Below are 19,094 nucleotides of genomic sequence, written 5' to 3' on the forward strand. Positions count from 1 at the left end.
CTAATTATGTCTTATTAATTCTGCCCTCCCAACTCAAACTTTTATTTCTCTCCCCTTTCCGCTACTACATTTTAATCCCCCTTTTCTGCTCTCTTTACCCCCCTCCCCACCATTCTCCGTTTTTTGTTTTTGTTTTCCCTTTATGCCTGTGTTTCTCCCGCAGCCCCCCAGGTCCAGCCGACGCGCTGCCATCGGAAATACCACTCTCGGAACCCCAGCCCACTCCTCCACTCTCTCCCCAGTGAAATAGTCTTTGATTTTGAGTCCGACCCCGTTTGCAGAGGTAGTTGGGCTGTTATACTTGTGATTTTTTTTTTTTTTTAATTATATATATTTTTTAACTATTCCCTAAAATGAGCTAAACCTTCCTCTAATTTTGCACTGTCTATTGCTCCGCATCCACACCTCGCTCACGTGCAGAACGCAGGCGGTGCTGGATGTTCTTTTTCTCCCAGTAGATGTAGTTTATCTGTGATTTTTAGTCTTGTCCTGTGTGTATTACTAGAGCCCAGTCCGGCCGTGTACTCAGTCGTCTGCACTTTCACCTTTTACATTTTCACTTTTTATTTTTTTTCTGTCTCTGATTTCCAAGTTGCACTTTAATCCCCGTCTGTTTGTCTGTCTGTCCGTCCATTGTGCATGATGGGATGTCGTGTGATAGATTCATTGCTGAACTGTAGTGTAGCCAGCCCAACCTGGAGCGCGTCGGTCGCGCCGTCTCCTATGGCTTACTTTGCCCATGTTGAGATGTCCTTCAGGCCATGATTGACCCCATGACCGGGAAGTATGGACAACCTAAAACTATTCACTAACATCGGGCCCACCCATTTCTATAAGTTAACCTCACCGTAAACCTGAGTGCTGCATGTGAGGCCTATATTGCACCATAAGTCAGACTGCACGCAAAAAAAATGTATTTAGACTATACCCAACCCCTCAAAAAATGTGTTTAAGACCTCACCCCCAACTGCAAGGAAGAGAGTATTTGGGCCACATAAATTGTATTTGTGCCACATCTGCGTCTTTAAAAAAAAAAAAAAAAAAACATTCTTGACTTTAAGGCAGACCACACCCTCATATGTGTATTTAGTCCGTGCCCCTGCTTAAAATGTGTATTTAGACCACGCCCTGCTTAGTGTTTTTTGGACCGCGCCCCTGCTTACACTGTGTATTTGGACCGCGCCCCTGCTTGTGTGTTTTAGACAACCCCATCTTAAAAATTTCTGTAGCTTACACCACTCAGAATTGATTTAGACAACACCCCTGCTTAAATATAGACCACACCCCCGCATTATTAAGCCACATCTCTAAAAAGAAAAAACATTTAGGTTACACCGACCCTACCAATCAATGGAGAGTTCATAATTTGATGAAGCAACATCGTAATGATGAGGAAAAGCCCTCAGGCAGGGGTCGCTCCTGACACAGTATGGTAGCACCAGACTAATGCTGAACCGCTCCTAATTGGATCCACCACTTGCAGTTTTTAGGCCCACCCCATTATCAGCCCTATCGGCCCTTTTTTTTTTTTCCCTTTTTAATCCTTATGTCCCTTCTAAAGTATTTTTCTTCTGTGCTCCTAGGCACCACCCCAGGCTTATCTGCCACCCCTCCGGCTTCCCTGCCAGGATCCCTCACAAATGTCAAAGCTCTGCAGAAATCCCCCGGTCAGCAGAGGGAGCGCAAATCGTCCTCTTCCTCCACAGAAGACCGGAGTCGGATGGTAAGTCGCCTTATACTAAGCGACCCCCGACGTGGTCATCGGCGGCTGTAATGACCAGGATTTCTTTTCCAGAAACCATTCGGCCGCAGAGACTCCAGTGACGACTGGGAAATCCCTGACGGACAGATCACCGTGGGACAGCGGATAGGATCTGGTTCCTTTGGGACTGTGTATAAGGGAAAGTGGCACGGTACGTACAAGGACTGATCAGAATGTTGCTGATCCTGATTGGGGCCTGTAAGTTTTTTTATTTTCTAATTCCTAAGCCTATATGGACATGAAGGTCATAGGAAGCGGAATAAAATGACACCTAGATATCTGCAATCCGATATCTTATTCCAGAGAAATTCACAGGTTTCTTAATATGTAAATGAGCTGTTAAGATCTGTGGGCCAGACATAGATCTCCCCGAGAATTTCCCTTAAGAGCTTGTTGTAAATTACAAATGTGAGTCATGTAATGAGTCTGCTTCTCTGATCTCACTGCTGAGCTGCGTAAGTTATAAGTAGCCTAGTACAACAGAGCTCAGATTGTCTCATAACAAACACATCTGCAGTTGTAGTTCTCTCAGTGCCGGCATATGTCCTGTACTGTCTCTCTCCCTCCTCACTTGTTGTGTGAGATGAACGCTAAAGAGGTATTCGCTGTAAACTTTCATAGCTCTGTCGCTCAGCTGACAGCCGGAGAGGTGCTGCTGCAAATGGGTTTGTAGTGAGACAAAGCTCAGCTCTGCTGTACTGTTATACTCTATCACAGTTCTGCTGTGAGATCAGGACTTTCAATCAATACATGTCTGACACTGGTGATGCCCCCTTTCAATTACTACTAGCTCTGGAGGCAGATTGTCAGGGACATCTTTGTCCCGCCATAGCTCTTAACAGATCATTTACATACAAGAAAATCATAGATTTCTCTGTAATAAGACATTGGATCGCAGTTAAAAATATATCATGTTCTCCTTCCACCATGTCGGCACCACGGAGAGAGGGGATCCGCCCCACGGGGACAGGAAAAAAAAGGCGGTACCTCTCTCCCGCATCAGTTGGTTTCCTGTCCCCATAGGGAACCTACAGACTTACCAGATGCTGGGGCCGACCAGTCTGGATGATAGCAGCGGGAGCCCCCTGTCCCAGCTGGGGCGGCTGCCCGAGGTGCCACCGCTGGGGTCAGTGGGCCTCCAAGGTGTGTGGAGGGAGAGGCGGCAGCATGAAGATCTGTCCTCCCTCTGGATGGCGTCCTCCATGGCGGCCGAAGCGGCCCTGGGCCGGAGCAGGTACCGGGGTGGGAGAAGCGCCAGCGGGCGCAGGTATCCCTCACGCGCTCCGGCAGCCGGGGGAGACGCTGCCGCCCGCGCAATGCACCACTGGGAGCCGGCGGTGGTGCGCGGGGCGGAGCGCGACACCGCAGACCACGCAATGCACCACTGGGAGCCGGCGGTGGTGCGCGGGGTGGAGCGGGACGTCACGCGCCGGCATGCCGGGGGAGACGCCGCCGCCTGCGCAATGCACCACTGGGAGCGGCGGTGGGGCGGAGCACGCGACGTCACATGTCGCAAATTAGCTGGGGGCCGGGTGCGCACAGAAAAAAAAAACAAAAAAACTTTGTTCTGAAACTGGCCCCTCACTTGGCTTAAAAGCGCACACGGGGCAAAATGCAGCCGGTCACCTGGCACCATGAGCGAGCCAGAAGAGCAGCAGCTGTTGGACGCATCCTCAGACACAGGACACCAGCAGCAGCCACGAAAGTCACCGCAGCAGCACCGTAAGAAGGAGACCAAGGAGCAGTCACAGCGACACGGTAGCAGCAGCCGTTCGGAGTCCCAACGCAGCAAGGAGTCCGGGGGGGCAGGGGTCCCAAAGGACAAGCCACATGCAGATTCGGGACCCACGTCTGATTCGGTAACCTTCTTCGGTCTGGCGGGTAAGTGGACTACGTGAACGTATATGCTGTAATTAGGGCCTGTCCTCTTATAGGGGAAGAAGTGCACACAGAAGGCCAACCACAAGATTTGCCCGCTTTGTAAGGAGGAGCTCCCCACGGCATGGGGAAAAAAGGCTCTGCCAGTCCTGCATTGAACATACAATATGCAAGGAATCCCCAGGGTTCGCTTCTGACCTTAGAGCCCTAATTCCCCACCAGGTGGAGAACACCTTCAAAACCCTTCAGGGGAAAAAGCAAAAAGCATAAGAAACCCAAAAGAAAGGAACCCGAGTCAGATCCTAGTGATAGGGAGAGCGAATCGTCGTCATTGGACACAGCCCGTCATCCGGCTCCTCGTCCTCTGCGGATGAATGTCGCAGCTGCTTCCCTATAGAAGAGACGGATAACTTAATAAAGGCTATCAGAACCACTATGGGGCTAGTAGACACCCGGCCTAAGGCTAAGTGCACACGTACCGGAACTCTCGCGGAAATTACCGCGAGAATTCCGGAATTCCAGTCCGCGGGAAAATCGCATTTTAAATTCCCGCGATTTTCCCGCGGAAAAACTAGCATTTTGCAAGCGTATTTAGCTTGCAAAATGCTAGCGTTCTCCAAGCGATCTGTAGCATCGCTTGGAGAACTGATTGACAGATTGGTCACACTCGTCATACATAGTGTTTGACGAGTGTGACCAACTTTTTACTACTGAGGCCGCCTATGCAGCATCAGTAGTAAAAGATAGAATGTAAAAAAAAAAAATAGTGTTATTCTCACCCTCCGACGTCCCGCGCAGCCGTTCCCAGTAGTCCTTTGCGAAAATGCCCGCGATGACGTCAGTTCTCGCGGGATCGCGACGTCTCGCGGTAATTCGCGATGACCGCGAGACTTCGCGATCCCGCGAGAAGGGACGTCATCGCGAGCATTTTCGCAAAGGACTACTGGGAACGGGAGCGTGGAGAGAGGCGGGAAGGCTGCGCGGGACGTCGGAGGGTGAGAATAACAATATTTTTTATTTTAAATTCTATTTTTTACAGGGATATGGTACCCAAAGCCCGGAGGACAGTCTCCTCTCCTCCGGACCATGGGTACCATCCGCAAATGTTCTGCTTACTTTCCGCATGGTGTGCACAGCCACATGCGGGAAGTAAGCGGAACAATGCATTCCTATGGGTGCGGGATCGCCGCGATTCCGCAAATTAATGAGCATGCTGCGGTTTTTACCGCAAAGCGATTCCGCCGCGGTAAAAACTGCAGCATTAGCACAGCATTGCGGAATCCCATAGGAATGCATGGGATGCTTATTTTTCGCGTTTTCGCGGCAAAATTGCGCGGTTAAAACCGCAGCGGAAACGCGAAAAAAACGCCACGTGTGAACTCAGCCTAAAAGAACCATTCAGGACGCCATGTTTAGTGGGTTGGAGCAGAAGAAGAGGAGGTCTTTTCCCATGAGCGATTAAAATCCAGGCGCTCATACAGAGGGAGTTGAAAAGACCAGAGAAAAAGGGACTCCTAGCACCAAAAAGGAAATGCCCCTTTGAGGAGCCAAGCTGCTCGTTTTGGGACTAAGCACCGAAAGTGGATGTAGCCATAGCAAAAGCCTCGAAAAAATTTTCTCTGCCGTTTGAGGTCATGGGGACAATGAAAGACCCTATGGACAAAAAAGCGGATACATTCCTAAAAGGAGCCTGGGAAGCAACCGGAGGAGGATTAAAACCTGCTATAGCTGCCACTTGCACAGCCAGAGCCCTGATGGTGTGGCTGGACGACCAACTAAGGAACAAAACGCCAAGGGGAGCAATCCTGGACTCTCTCCAGTTAATGAAAGGAGCAGCGGCATTTCTAGCGGACGCGTCCGCGGATTCAATCAGGTTGACAGCCAGGGCAGCCTCATTCTCGAATGCAGCACAAAGGGCTCTATGGCTCAAGTGCTGGACGGGAGACCTGCAAACAAAAACAAAGTTGTGCTCCATCCCCTGTGAAGGCGAATTCCTTTTCGGGCCTAAACTGGACGATCTACTTGAGAAAGCAGGAGATAAAAAGAAGTCTTTCCCTAACCCATCCAATTTCCCCTTCAAACGTTTTCGGAGCAGGAAATTTATCCAAAGGAAGCCACCTAAAAACTCCCAGGATAAGTGGGAAGATAGAAGAGGCAAAGGGAAGGGGTTCATGTTCGGGAAACCGGCAGACAAGAAGCAACCCAAATGAAGGTGTCTCCCAGGTAGGGGGAAGATTGAGCCTCTTTTTCCCGACCTGGGAAAAGATATCAAGCAATTCCTGGATCCTAAGCATCGTAGAAACAGGTCTCAAATTAAAATTCCACAGCTCACACAAACCCTCTTTCATAGTGACCCCACAGAGGCAGTCGATAGAAGAGCAAGTTCCAGTACAACAGGGGATTCAGACCCTGGTGGAGAAATCGGTGTTGCAGGAGGTTTCCCACCAAGAAAAAGGAGAAGGCTTCTATTCCCCGATCTTCTTGCAGAAGAAACCAGATGGGACGTTCAGGACAATAGTGAACCTAAAAAGGTTAAACAAATGCCTAGTGATTCCTCCATTCAAGATGGAAACAATAAAATCTGCAGTAAAGATGTTGTTTCCAGCTTGCTACATGACGGTACTCGACTTGAAAGACGCGTACTATAACGTCCCCATACACACGGACTACTGCCGGTTTCTCAGAATAGCAGTCACGATAGGGGGAGAAATAAAGCATTACCAATTCACAGCCCTCCCATTCGGGCTAGCCATCGCCCCGAGAGTATTCACGAAAATCATAGCAGAGGTCATGGCACACTTGAGAGAACAGGACGTCCTAATAGTCCCATACTTGGGCAACTTCCTAGTAGTAGGCAACTCCCCCGGTCATTGCAGAGACCAGTTGAACCAGACTATGGAATTTTTGTCCAACCTAGGTTGGCTGCTGAACCTACCAAAATCTAGGTTAATTCCGAGCCAAGTGCAAGAATATTTGGGCATAACCATAGATTCCATCAGGCAGGAGTGACGACTCCCCGAAGGGAGAAGGCTACACATAGAACAGCTAGCAACAGGAGCAATAACAAGGACACTAATGACACTCAGGAAGGCCGTGTCCTTGCTCTGCTCAATGACAGCCTGCCTACCAGCTGTCCAGTGGGCCCAAGCTCATACAAGCGATCTCCAGTGGGAGATACTAGAGGCAGAGACTTCTCTTCACGGGAATTTAGAAGGGCAGTTAAACATCTCACCCGTAACAGCTCGCTCTCTACAGTGGTGGACGAAACCATCCAACCTATCCAGGGGGGTTCCTTGGGTGATACCAGTCTCTCAGATCCTTACTACAGACGCAAGCCCCAGGGGGTGGGGGGCTCACTGGGACAACCAGGTAGCACAAGGAGCCTGGACAGGGGACGAAAAGACCGCCTCCTCGAATATGAAGGAGCAATTAGCGGTGAAGCGCGCCCGCCTGTATTTTCTAAACTCCCTCAGAGGCCACCACGTAAGAGTGTTCTCGGACAACAGCACTGTAGTGGCTTACTTAAATCATCGGGGGCATGAGATCCTGTACCCTTATGGAGGTGACAAAGTCAATTTTCCACTTTGCAGAGGGGAACCTAGGCTCACTGACGGCATTACACATAGAAAGTCCGCCATCACATTGTCTGACCCTTTTAAGTCGCACACAGCTAAGACAGGGCGAATGGAAGTTGAACCAGGAAGTTTTCAATCAGATCACAAAGCTATGGGGAAAACTCAACATAGACCTATTCGCCAACAAGACGAATCGGAAACTGAAAACATTCTGTTCCATAGACCCATCCGGGGACCCGATAGCCCTGGATGCCCTTATGATCCCCTGGCACTTTCCCCTTGCATATGCGTTCCCACCAATAGCCTTAATTTCATCAGTTCTGAGGAAGATTCGGGAGGACAAAGCAAGGGTAATATTAATAGCCCCCTTCTGGCCGAGAAGGACGTGGTTCTCTTGGTTGAGGAGAATGTCCATCTCCGATCCTTGGGTCCTCCCGGATATCCCGAACTTACTCTCCCAGGGCCCAGTACTGCACCCCCAGGTGGAGAACCTACATATGACGGCCTGGAATTTGAAAGGTCTCTATTAACCAACACAGGCTTCTCCCAAAATTTAGTTTCCGCTCAGCTACAAAGTAGAAAGCCGATAACCACTAAACTGTACGGGAGGGTCTGGAGGAAGTTCCTTTCAGTATCAAGGGCTAGTCCAAAGGAGAAGGTACCCATATCAAAGATCTTAGAGTTCCTACCAAGGGGCTTAGAGCAAGGCCTAGCTACCAGCACATTAAAGGTTCAAGTGGCAGCCCTGGGGGCCCTATACAACTGTGTCTTGGCAGGGAATCGGTGGGTGTCCAGGTTCATTAAGGCAGTCGATCCAGGCCCGTGTCTTCCCTAAACGTCCCTCCCTGGGATCTAAACTTGGTACTCTCAACCCTGACCAAGCCGCCCTTTGAGCCTATGCAGGACGCACCGCTAAAATTAATATCTCTCAAGACCTCCCTTTTGGTAGCCCTCACATCAGGCTGTAGAATTAGCGACATCCAGGCCTTGTCAATCTTCCCTTCATTTACACAGATCCTGGATGACAGGGTGGTACTTAGGACAGACCCAGCCTAGCTGCCGAAGGTAGCGTCCCGATTCCACAGAACTCAGGAAATCTCCCTCCCCTCCTTTTGCCCCAATCCCAAAAACAAGGGAGAAGAGACCTTGCACACATTAGATGTCAGGAGGTGCCTAATGGAATGCCTAGTGGCCATCAGGGAGTGTAGGAAAGATAGGTCTCTTTTTGTCTGCTTCCAGGGGCCAAAGAAAAGGCGAAAGGCATCAAAGAGCATGCTGGCGAGGTGGATAAGGGACGCCATCACCTTGTCGTACTCTTCAGAAGGCGCGGACATCCCAGGCAGAATAACAGCCCATTCCACGAATGGTGTCAACTTCCTGGGCAGAGATAGCAGGCGTCTCCATTGAGCAGATATGTAGAGCCGCTACTTGGTCCTCTCCTTCAACTTTCTTCAACCACTATCGGCTGGACCTAGCCACCTCCTCAGAGCTAACCTTTGGTAGAAGGGTACTGGAGGCAATGGTCCCCCCCTAATATATAGTCTCTGCGATTCTCTCCGTTGTGCCTTCATGGGGGAAGGAGAAAACCGTAGTTACTTACCGTTAACGGCATTTCTCTGAGCCCATGACGGCACCCGTATATTCCCTCCCTACACGCGTGGGGTGCGCACTTATTGTAAATACAGTTTAGTCAAAAAGTCACGTGGCGTCTCCTCTACGCAGTTTATTGATTATAGAAATTCCTTTTTTCTTAAAGTGTTGTGTTAGTATTAGGCTGAAGTTCCGTTAATGCTCTGTAAAACAACTGATGCGGGAGAGAGGTACCACCTTTTTATCGGTAGGTGTCCCTGTGGGGCGGAACCCCTCTCTCCGTGATGCCGTCATGGCCTCAGAGAAATACCGTTAACGGTAAGTAACTACGATTTTATTCAACTTCCTATGACCTGCATGGACTGCTTGAGACGGTTGATCCTACTGACAGATTCCCCTTTAAGGGAAAGGACCTAGCTTTTAATCTATTGTTTGGCTTCAGGACAAAGAAATGGATTTAATTTTGGTGACTATTTACACCTCGATGGAGTTGCATGTGAAACCCGCTGTAAAATGCATGCAGTTTTGCCTTGGGTTGTAACGCTGTGCTGCATAAGAATTGTACCACTCAGCATCTTGAGTAGCTACAGTCAATAATCTCTTAAAGACATGGCAGTGAATGTTTTGTTTTAAGTGTTATATTTTTTTTTTTTATTGTTCATTTGAATTTTTCTGTTTACTTTTCTTATGTAGAGTATGAGCAACTCCTTTACATAGCCAGCTCTGCCGATGCTTCACCTCTAGACTAGACTGCGTCTGAGCAACTTCTCTACATAACCGGCTGTGCTAATGCTCCAGAGCTAGACTGCACTGTCAGCTGTGCCGCTGCTCCAGAGCTAAACTACACTGCGTCTGAGCAACTCCTTTAACATAGCCGGCTGTGCCGGTGATTCAGAGCTAGGCTACAGTGCATTCTGAGCAACTCCTCTACATAGCCGGCTGCGCCGATGCTTCAGAGCTAGGCTACAGTGCATTCTGAGCAACTCCTCTACATAGCCGGCTGCGCCGATGCTTCAGAGCTAGGCTACAGTGCATTCTGAGCAACTCCTCTACATAGCCGGCTGTGCCGATGCTTCAGAGCTAGGCTACAGTGCATTCTGAGCAACTCCTCTACATAGCCGGCTGCGCCGATGCTTCAGAGCTAGGCTACAGTGCATTCTGAGCAACTCCTCTACATAGCCGGCTGTGCCGATGCTTCAGAGCTAGGCTACAGTGCATTCTGAGCAACTCCTCTACATAGCCGGCTGTGCCGATGATTCAGAGCTAGGCTACAGTGCATTCTGAGCAACTCCTCTACATAGCCAACTGCGCCGATGCTTTAGAGCTAGGCTACAGTGCATTCTGAGCAACTCCTCTACATAGCCGACTTTGCCGATGCTTTAGAGCTAGGCTACAGTGCATTCTGAGCAACTCCTCTACATAGCCGACTGCGCCGATGCTTCAGTGCTAGACTAGTTTCTGGCTTTGTTGCCTTCGCTGTCTGCTCTTCCCTTCCTGCTTTCTCATTAGGGGTAAGGAAGTTGCACAAGGCCAATCAGAGTGTAGAGAAGGGAGCAAGCAGCCAGGTTTTCTGGAAGGACTGACCTGAGGCTGTAGATGGGGAGGAAAGACCAGGAAAAGACTAGAACAAAAACACATAGTGTGTATATACACATAGAAGCGCACATACAACAGGCAGGACGAGGGAATCGCACTAATTTTTTTATTTATTTATTTTTTTTAGGTGATGTAGCTGTAAAAATGTTGAATGTAACTGCACCGACGCCTCAGCAACTACAGGCCTTTAAAAATGAAGTTGGAGTGCTCAGGTAAATATGTCCGAGCCGGCGTATTAACCCTCCTGGAAATAGCAGGATTAATTGACCTTTCCAGGAGGAACAACAGAGGGACAGCACAACGCAAAGCTCTAAAAAAAAAATATGCTACAGCCTGATTAGTTGAATATTACAGGTAGGACAGAAGGGGGCGGACTGCTCCTTTTTTGTAGACTCAGTATAATGAAAGGTTCTACAGTCAGTCCCTCGTTAATTGTCCAGTTCTGCTTTCTGGCAGTAATTTGATATATTCCTTTTCAGTATGTTAGAAAGTGGCAAAAACAAATGTTTATTGTTAAGTGATTTGACAAGTGGACATCACCCAGGTATTCAGGGAGGGCAGATTACAGGCTGTACATAGGGAGGAAAGCACTGAGGGAGGGTGTTTATTGATAATGCAAGCTCCTATCACCCAGGTATTTGGGGAGGGCAAATCTCAGATGGTGAGGAAAGCACAGATATTCAGGGAGGGCAGATCAGAGGCTATGGATAGGGAGGAAAGCACGGAGGGAGGACAGATATTGATGAGGCAAGGTCACATCACAGGCTGTAGATAAGGAGGAAAGCACCGAGCCAAGCTCAGATCATCCATGTATGCATATGTCTTTTCAGGCATAAAGTGGTAATGACACCCAGGGGAGCAGTCTCTCTCTATACCCTAAAACAATAGCATGCACATACATGATTCTAAATTAGATCCTCCCCACTTGTTTAATGTATTGGGGAAGCTAATTAAAGGGATGTTCCCATTTCAGCTATAGATGATATATCACTAGTCTGCTCCTCTGCTGCTGGCACTTCATTCTCTGCATCGGTGGGGATCTCAAAGATCAGACCGTAGGATCCAAAGATGTCATTAAGTGATCACTTATTCAGAGAGCTGGCTGCAATTACCTCAGTGACTGGAGGGTCGCCATGTAGAGAAAACAGGAGACGCAGCTCTGAAGTAGTCCTTGGGATCCCTACACGGCTGCCCTCCTGTCACCCAGGGAATTGCAGCCGACCCTCTGAATATGCAGTCTGGTGGTAATCGCATCAGTTACTAGGGATGTGGCCATGTATTATCCGTGTGCGTGGACGATCACGTGATCCACTGATAGTTGCCAGTTACTACCGGTCCTCGAGGGTTTTACCTTCAGCCCTTTGTCCTGATTCCTTCCCATGTTTTTGTAGGAAAACTCGGCACGTGAACATTCTGCTCTTCATGGGCTATTCCACCAAACCCCAGCTGGCAATAGTGACCCAGTGGTGCGAGGGCTCGAGCCTCTACCACCACCTCCACATCATAGAGACCAAATTTGAAATGATTAAGCTTATCGACATTGCACGGCAGACGGCACAGGGCATGGAGTAAGTGGCTGCCCCCATCGCGGTCCCCCGACCTCACTGTCGGATCTCGCACTAATACTTTTCTCTTTTCAGCTACTTGCACGCCAAGTCGATCATCCACCGAGATCTGAAAAGCAATAGTATCCTTTGTGAGACCTGACATGACTTACGGCAAGTTAAGTTGTTCATCCGGTAGCCGCTGTTTTGTCGAGGCGGCTGCATTATGGCCGCTAGGGTTTATAATACAACAGATCCATATTCTTGGTCACCCTCTCCTTAACCCATCACCTTCTCTAGATATTTTTCTTCACGAAGACCTCACAGTAAAGATCGGTGACTTTGGCCTCGCCACAGTGAAGTCTCGGTGGAGCGGCTCTCACCAGTTTGAACAGTTATCGGGCTCAATACTATGGATGGTAGGGAAATCTTCTATGTCACTGTTAAAGGGGGGGGGTTGAAATTGCGCCACTTTGGTCCATAGGCTTAGTCTGGCATTGCATTTCTAATAATTTTTTTTTTTTTATTAATGACTGCGGCATATAAGGGGGGGTTAGGGCTGCGGCATATAAGGGGGGGGGGGGTTGGGGCTGCGGCATATAAGGGGGGTGTTAGGGCTGCGGCATATAAGGGGGGGTTAGGGCATCGGTGTACGTAACCCTCGGGTACAGTGGGCTTTATAGTCAGAAGATGGAATTGTCTGATCTATCGATCACCACCCAGATCCTTCTCGCCATGGCTATGTCCATCATTGATCGTTAGCGATCAGCACAGCAGATCTAAGTCTCTCCACTTTTGACATTACTGTTTTATTTTTTCCTGTAGGCCCCAGAGGTGATTAGGATGCAGGACAAGAATCCCTACAGCTTTCAGTCTGACGTCTACGCTTTCGGAATAGTTTTATATGAATTAATGACCGGGCAGCTCCCGTATCAGAATATCAACAACAGAGACCAGGTGAGGGGCGAGACGTTCACTATTGGGATGTGATACAGGAAAGATGTATATCTTTGTACCGTGTAAAGGGCCTGTCACACTAAGCGATATCTCTAGCAATATTGCTATAACTTGTGACGTTATAGCGATATTGCTAGCGATATCGCTGTGTGTGATACTTACCTACAACCCGCTCCCCCGCTGGTTATCGCTGATCGCACGAGAACGTCCTGGACTGTTTCTCGTCGTCCGCCTCCTGCGGCGCTTCCTGTGCAGAGACTAGCGTGGAGCCGGGCGGGAGGACGCAGGATCGCCTAGTGTGACAGGTAAGTAGCGACCCCCGTCCCCAGCAATGTCACTGGTGAGATCTGCCTGTGTGGCAGCTCACTAGCGACCACTTAGCGATGTACCAGCGATCCTGACCGCGTCATATCGCTTGTCGGGATCGCTGGTGCATTGCTAAGTGTGACAGTACCTATAGCCAGTAGATAGGAAAATATTCAGAATTGAGAGTCCTCAGTGGTTGATACCTTTTAATGGCTAACTGAAAAGATGGTAACACATTGCAAGCTTTCGAGACTACTCAGGTCTCTTCATCAGGCTAGACTAATACAAAATCAGAAGGGTCACATATTTATGCACAATACAGCACAGAAAAAAATGCAATAGATGAGACAAGTGACGTGAAGCAGAATTATGATTATGGGAGAGGGAGAAACATAAATATTGGACCAGTTCATAGATAAGGAGTCCGGATGTTTTATAGTCCTCTGATTGGGGTCTCCTAATGTGTTGTGATGCCTCCACAAGGTCTTGGAAGCAAATTCCTTAATTGATGTAAAAGGACATAAATCCATGTGACACATTCATTCCAGCACTGAGAGTGTCAAAGGTCGTCATAAATTTATACTGTGTTGTATTGTGCATAAATATGTGACTCTTCAGATTTTGTATTAGTCTAGCCTGATGAAGAGACCTGAGTAGTCTTGAAAGCTTGCAATGTGTTACCATCTTTTCAGTTAGCCATTAAAAGGTATCAACCACTGAGGACTCTCAATTCTGAATATTTTTCTATTGGGATGTGAACATTTAGTCAGAATTTTACCACCATCATCATGCAACACCTTCAGCCACCACTAGAGGGAGCACGTGGCTTTGGAGTTCACACAGTACCCGCTGAAAAAGTAAAATAAATCATTGTGCAGTGAGCGCCCCCTGGTGGTAGCAGAAAGAATAGAATGGGGAAATAGCACTTTTTTTAATGGTGTAATCCAATTTTTATTTTTTTTTTAGATTATATTCATGGTTGGTAGAGGATATTTATCTCCAGACCTCAGCAAAGTTCGGAGTAACTGTCCCAAAGCAATGAAGAGGTTAATGGCCGACTGTCTAAAAAAGAAGAGGGACGAGCGGCCCTTATTTCCACAGGTAAGTGCAATGTGGCCTGAAGGGGATTATCGCTGATCAGATCAGTAGAGTGGCTGTCATTTGTAGAAGTTGTAGTTCCACCACACCCATCGTCCAGGGTTGGGAGTTGTAGTTTCACACCGTTGTCCACGGGTCATGTCTGATATTGCAGCTCAAGTGAAGTGAATAGGTCTGGGCTGCAATACCAGACATAACCTGCGGGCAGGGGTGGCGCTGTTGCAGGAAGAAAGCTGTCACGTGTTCCTAATCGCTTCTGCAGGATGCCCAATACGTAACCCAGCATCGTCTAATATATGGCCCTGTTCTTTTCCCCATTAGATTCTCGCCTCCATTGAACTCCTGGCCCGGTCATTGCCAAAAATTCACCGCAGTGCATCTGAGCCGTCATTGAACAGAGCCGGCTTCCAGACAGAGGACTTCAGTCTGTACGCTTGTGCTTCTCCAAAAACGCCCATCCAGGCCGGGGGATATGGTGGGTTCACGATACGCTGACCGGATGGGACTCCAAAGTCCCGCCAAAAAATAAAAAAATTCTTGCACCCCCTGCTGGCAGGAGAATGTAAATGTCTGTGCGACTGGTCTGTTACCTACAGAAAATGTGTATATATGAATATATATTGTAAGTGTAGATGTGCTGCACATGGCGGCCTCCGCTGTAATGTTTCTGTATATTGGGGTTTACTGAAGATTTTGGTTTCCTCATTGATCTTGACCGAGAAAAATCTGCTAAATAATTGGACGTGGCGCAGTTTTATAAACCCGAACTGACAGATGACTGTTTCTTTGCTTAAGGAAAAAGAAAAAAATATAATTGTGTTCTTTTTTTTCACTTAAAGGGTTATTCTCATCTCCAAGATCTTATCCCAATATGTAGTAATTGTTATAATATTGGCAAATGCCTCCAATTAGAATTGTAGTATAGTTCTTCTGATTGGCAATGTCGCTTACCCCATGTACAGGGCATTGCAGGTAGCTTTGGTATCCATGGTTACGACCACTGTTACTATATCAGTGGTCATAACCATGGATACCTAAGCTATGCAATGGACATTTGGTAAGTGACATCGCTAATCAGAAGAACTATACTACATTTCTAATTGATGGTATTTGCTAGTATTATGATACCTACTACTATCCCAATATGTATCTTGGAGATGGGAATACCCCTTTTAAGCACAAGGGTGTTTCAGGAGAGCAGGGTACAAGCCAGAGGGAGGTTACAGACAGGCGGCTCTTGATCTTCGGTGATGGAGAAGGGGAATCTCTTGTGCTTGCAAGGAGCCAGGATTTGTCACACTGACACTTGAGCAGAAAGCGCACAGGCTCGTGACGTAGTGTGTACAGGGCCTGATCCGAAAACAGTCGGCAAAGGGGAGAAAAAAATTCTCAAACTTCCGTGTTGAAATGCTATCTTCCTCTCCCGTCTCGTTTTTTTTTTTTTTCTAACCCCGCCTTGTGTGCGCACAGTTGTAACCCTTTGTGTCCCTGACTGCATGTTGTGTTACGTCCCTTTTGTTCTTTTGCTCTCGCATTAACCTGTCTAAGCTTGTTGCTCATACAAGCATCAGACGCTTTTTCTGCCCTTTTTTTTTTTTTTTTCTTCTAATAAACTTTTATTTCTTTTGTACTCCCTCCGCAGGAGAATTTACAGCCTTCAAGTAACGGCACAGTCAGCACAAGCACCTCTGTTACTACTTTAAGTCTCGTGTTCCTCTAGTTTCTTAGCGCTGGGACTACATTACAAAAAAAAAAAAACTATTCAGATAATTCACCTATTTTGTGAGAGGGAGCAGCATGAACCATCAAAAGAGGAACAAAAAATAAATGGGGGGGGGGGGAGGAGGAGAAAGGAACCAGCTAAAGCACCTGTATTTCGCTAGGGAGTGGCCTAGCACTGCTCTTTAACACGCCCCTGAGGAGTGGAGTAGTCTTAGCAACAAGAATGAGGATCTTCTTCATTGCAGAGACTGTCTAAAATACTAACACTGTATCCCTCATGTTCTGTGTGGATCTTGCTCCAATCATCATGGGGACTGTCTACTAAGATATTTTTTTTTATTATTATTTGTCTTCTGGGAAATAATATGCCGGATCTCCATATCTCCCACTTGCCCGTAATTTTTCCACTGGTACGGAATAAGTTTACCCATTCATCCCATTACAAACCACCTCAACCCCGGCAATCAGTTTGTACTATACTTTTGCAACGATCTCAAGCGTGAGGCTGAGCTGCAATACCAGACACGGTCCATGGACTGGAGTGGCGCTGTATCTACAAACCCTGGAGATTCTGCATTTTATTTACTGTCCTAACACTTTAATGCAAAAATGATCCTTCCCCTCTCTTTATAATATATCAATTACTTTTCTCTTTGTTCCTCAGGGGAGGGGCTATGAAGAATATGTTGGCTACCTTCTCTAATTTACTCTGGTATTTCATTCCTTTTCGTGAGGCCTTGCATGGACTGAATCTGTACTCTGTGTTTCTGGTCTTTTTTTTGTTTTTCTTTTTTGGGGCAAATTCAATTCATATCTTACAAAGTCGATGGGTAACACCGCTCCCAAAAAAATTGAGATAAACATTCCATGCTGAGTAGTCACATGATCACAGTAAACCCCGCCCCTGCGGGGCAGCACAGCTTCTTTCTTATGTGCTATCAATTTAAAGATGCACCCTGCTAGAGCAGATCCTTTTTAATTTAACTCTCCAGCCTTTAGCCCCCCTCTCCCTACCATGATATTTTTTTTTCTTTTTTTTGTTCTTGGTCAATATCATATGTGAAAGACTGGCTGGATTTTAGCGTGTGAGCGTACGTTTGTGAGTGTTCACGCTACTGGTATCTACGTTACGACTAAATATTTATACTCCAAAGCCTAAACCAGTAGCACCTGACGAGGTCATATTTTATTTTATTTTTTTTCCCCTTTGTACAGTTGAATTTTTTTTTTTTTTTCATGAGTATTTTTTTTTTTTTTGTTTAATTTCTATTTATTTAATTTATTTTGCTATGTAAATGTGGAACGCTTTGGAATTTGGCCAGAGTTTGTTAATATGAAAAATCAGACCAGTTGCTTTGTGTAACGATCCGCGCCCCCGATCTCATCGCTTGGACACTTTCGTTAGGTTCCGTCTGCAGGACGGACGTCATGCTGTGGCCACGACGTAAACTGCCCCCGGCGACCGGTGTACATAGCTCTTTAGAATATTCACAGGTTTCACTACTTTGGAATGCACTTTAGGAAGAAGATTTTTTTTTTTTTTACCAAAATGCAAAACAATGCAGTTTAATTACTTTTTTTTTTTGCTTGTTTGTTTTCTTGATAGAAAATTTAGGGATGTATTCATGCGTTTTTGAGCCCTCCAGAAAAAAAAAATAAATTTTGGTGTTACTAGTTAAATAATAGTGGTTGACTAAAAATCATAAGAAAAAATGTTTGTTTGTTTTTTCCCTCCCCTCCCTCTGTTAAGCCGTTGGATCCTACTATTTAAAGGGTGTGTAACAGCGCTCACTTATGCTTTGCTTTGGGAGATGGGTGATACCTGCCGATCATTAGTCGAGGACATGCGCCTGATGACTGCTGATTAGTGGTGATCGAGCATGCTCGGTTAAGGCATCATACGAGCATGCTCGTGTGTTAACCAAGTGTGTTTGGCATGCTCGAAAAATATGTTCGAGTCACCGTGGCTTTTTGATAGCTGCAACACAAGCAGGGATTGCCAGTATTGCGGCTGTCAAACAGCCACGGGAACTCAATATGTTTGGAGCGCGCAAAGACACCTGGTTATCGCACAAGCATGCTCAGGAAAACGCCTTAACCGAGCATGCTCCCTCACTACTACTGTCGATCATGCGCACATCTCGGCAGATACTTGTAGACACAGTGTCTTCGGTGTCACTCCCCTCCTAATGCAGAGGCAAGGACACCCCCTTTTTAAAGGAAACCTCCAGGTTTATGCTTGGGAGCATAGATTAGGGACAGAGACCCGGATTCCCCCATGATTAATGCCGCCTGCATAGTGACATTACCAGACAGTGATGTTATTCTATGTGAGAGGCTCGGCCAACGATCTGGGCTTCGGAGTCGGCTCAATCATTTTTCATTTAGCTATAGAGAATTTAAAATGCAGGATTTTTCTTTTCTGAAGGAAACTCTTAAAGTCTAACTTTACTTTAGTTCGTCTTTTATACTTGGGCCAAAAAAAACGTAATTTGTTTTTTTTTGTTTTTTTTTGTTTTTTATTTTGGACATTCCATGGTTGTTTTCAAGAATGAATTACAATTTTCTAGTCGTTGTCTTCTTCCTATGTGTATCTACATCTAGCACGTTGTCTCCAGCACTGGGTCTTGTATCAGATGGTTCCAGTAATAAACGCACCCGTATAAAGCGAATTCTATGTTGCTGTACATAACTGTCAGTCACTGACTTACAGTGCACAATCAGGTTGGAAATACTGGGGGATATGTATAAAAGTGGTGTGTAAATTATAATAAAGACCATATTTCCAAATGTTTACATCGTGTCCATTACCCCGCGTTTTAAAGTGATCTCTTCTTTTTATGTTATTTAATGTGTTGGGGGGGGTTAAAAAAAAAATGCAATGAGTTGGTACCAGATGGATATTCATTCAGATAAGAGGTTGTTTATACAAAACAGAAGTCCTTTTACTACAACCTGCAAGTGCATATCTCTGGAACAGAAAAATTGAAAGACTTTCTGGCTAGGTAAGACATCAGAACTGCTTATCAGAAACCCAAGCCATAAGCAAGACGTTGGAATGCTGGT

At 46.8% G+C, this 19,094-nt stretch overlaps 1 protein-coding gene across 2 annotated transcripts in view; it reads left to right on the forward strand.

The window, feature by feature from the left end:
• Positions 1-18,824, forward strand: part of BRAF (B-Raf proto-oncogene, serine/threonine kinase) — a 33,093-nt gene extending 14,269 nt beyond the window's left edge. Inside the window, exons 10-20 of one of the 2 annotated variants that reach the window (XM_073567590.1) lie at positions 164-283; positions 1,584-1,723; positions 1,796-1,913; positions 10,529-10,613; positions 11,793-11,969; positions 12,042-12,088; positions 12,246-12,364; positions 12,771-12,902; positions 14,175-14,309; positions 14,628-14,781; positions 15,949-18,824. In XM_073567590.1, the coding sequence (XP_073423691.1) occupies positions 164-283; positions 1,584-1,723; positions 1,796-1,913; positions 10,529-10,613; positions 11,793-11,969; positions 12,042-12,088; positions 12,246-12,364; positions 12,771-12,902; positions 14,175-14,309; positions 14,628-14,781; positions 15,949-15,971 (1,250 nt within the window). In that variant the 3' untranslated portion in view covers positions 15,972-18,824. The remainder of the gene's footprint in view (positions 1-163; positions 284-1,583; positions 1,724-1,795; positions 1,914-10,528; positions 10,614-11,792; positions 11,970-12,041; positions 12,089-12,245; positions 12,365-12,770; positions 12,903-14,174; positions 14,310-14,627; positions 14,782-15,948) is intronic. The other variant, XM_073567589.1, reaches the window with a different exon arrangement.
• The last annotated feature ends 270 nt before the right edge of the window (positions 18,825-19,094 follow it).

Source organism: Dendrobates tinctorius, unplaced genomic scaffold, assembly GCF_039654945.1.
Source record: "Dendrobates tinctorius isolate UK_male_01 unplaced genomic scaffold, ASM3965494v1 ptg000020l, whole genome shotgun sequence".
NCBI classification, from domain to species: domain Eukaryota; kingdom Metazoa; phylum Chordata; class Amphibia; order Anura; family Dendrobatidae; genus Dendrobates; species Dendrobates tinctorius.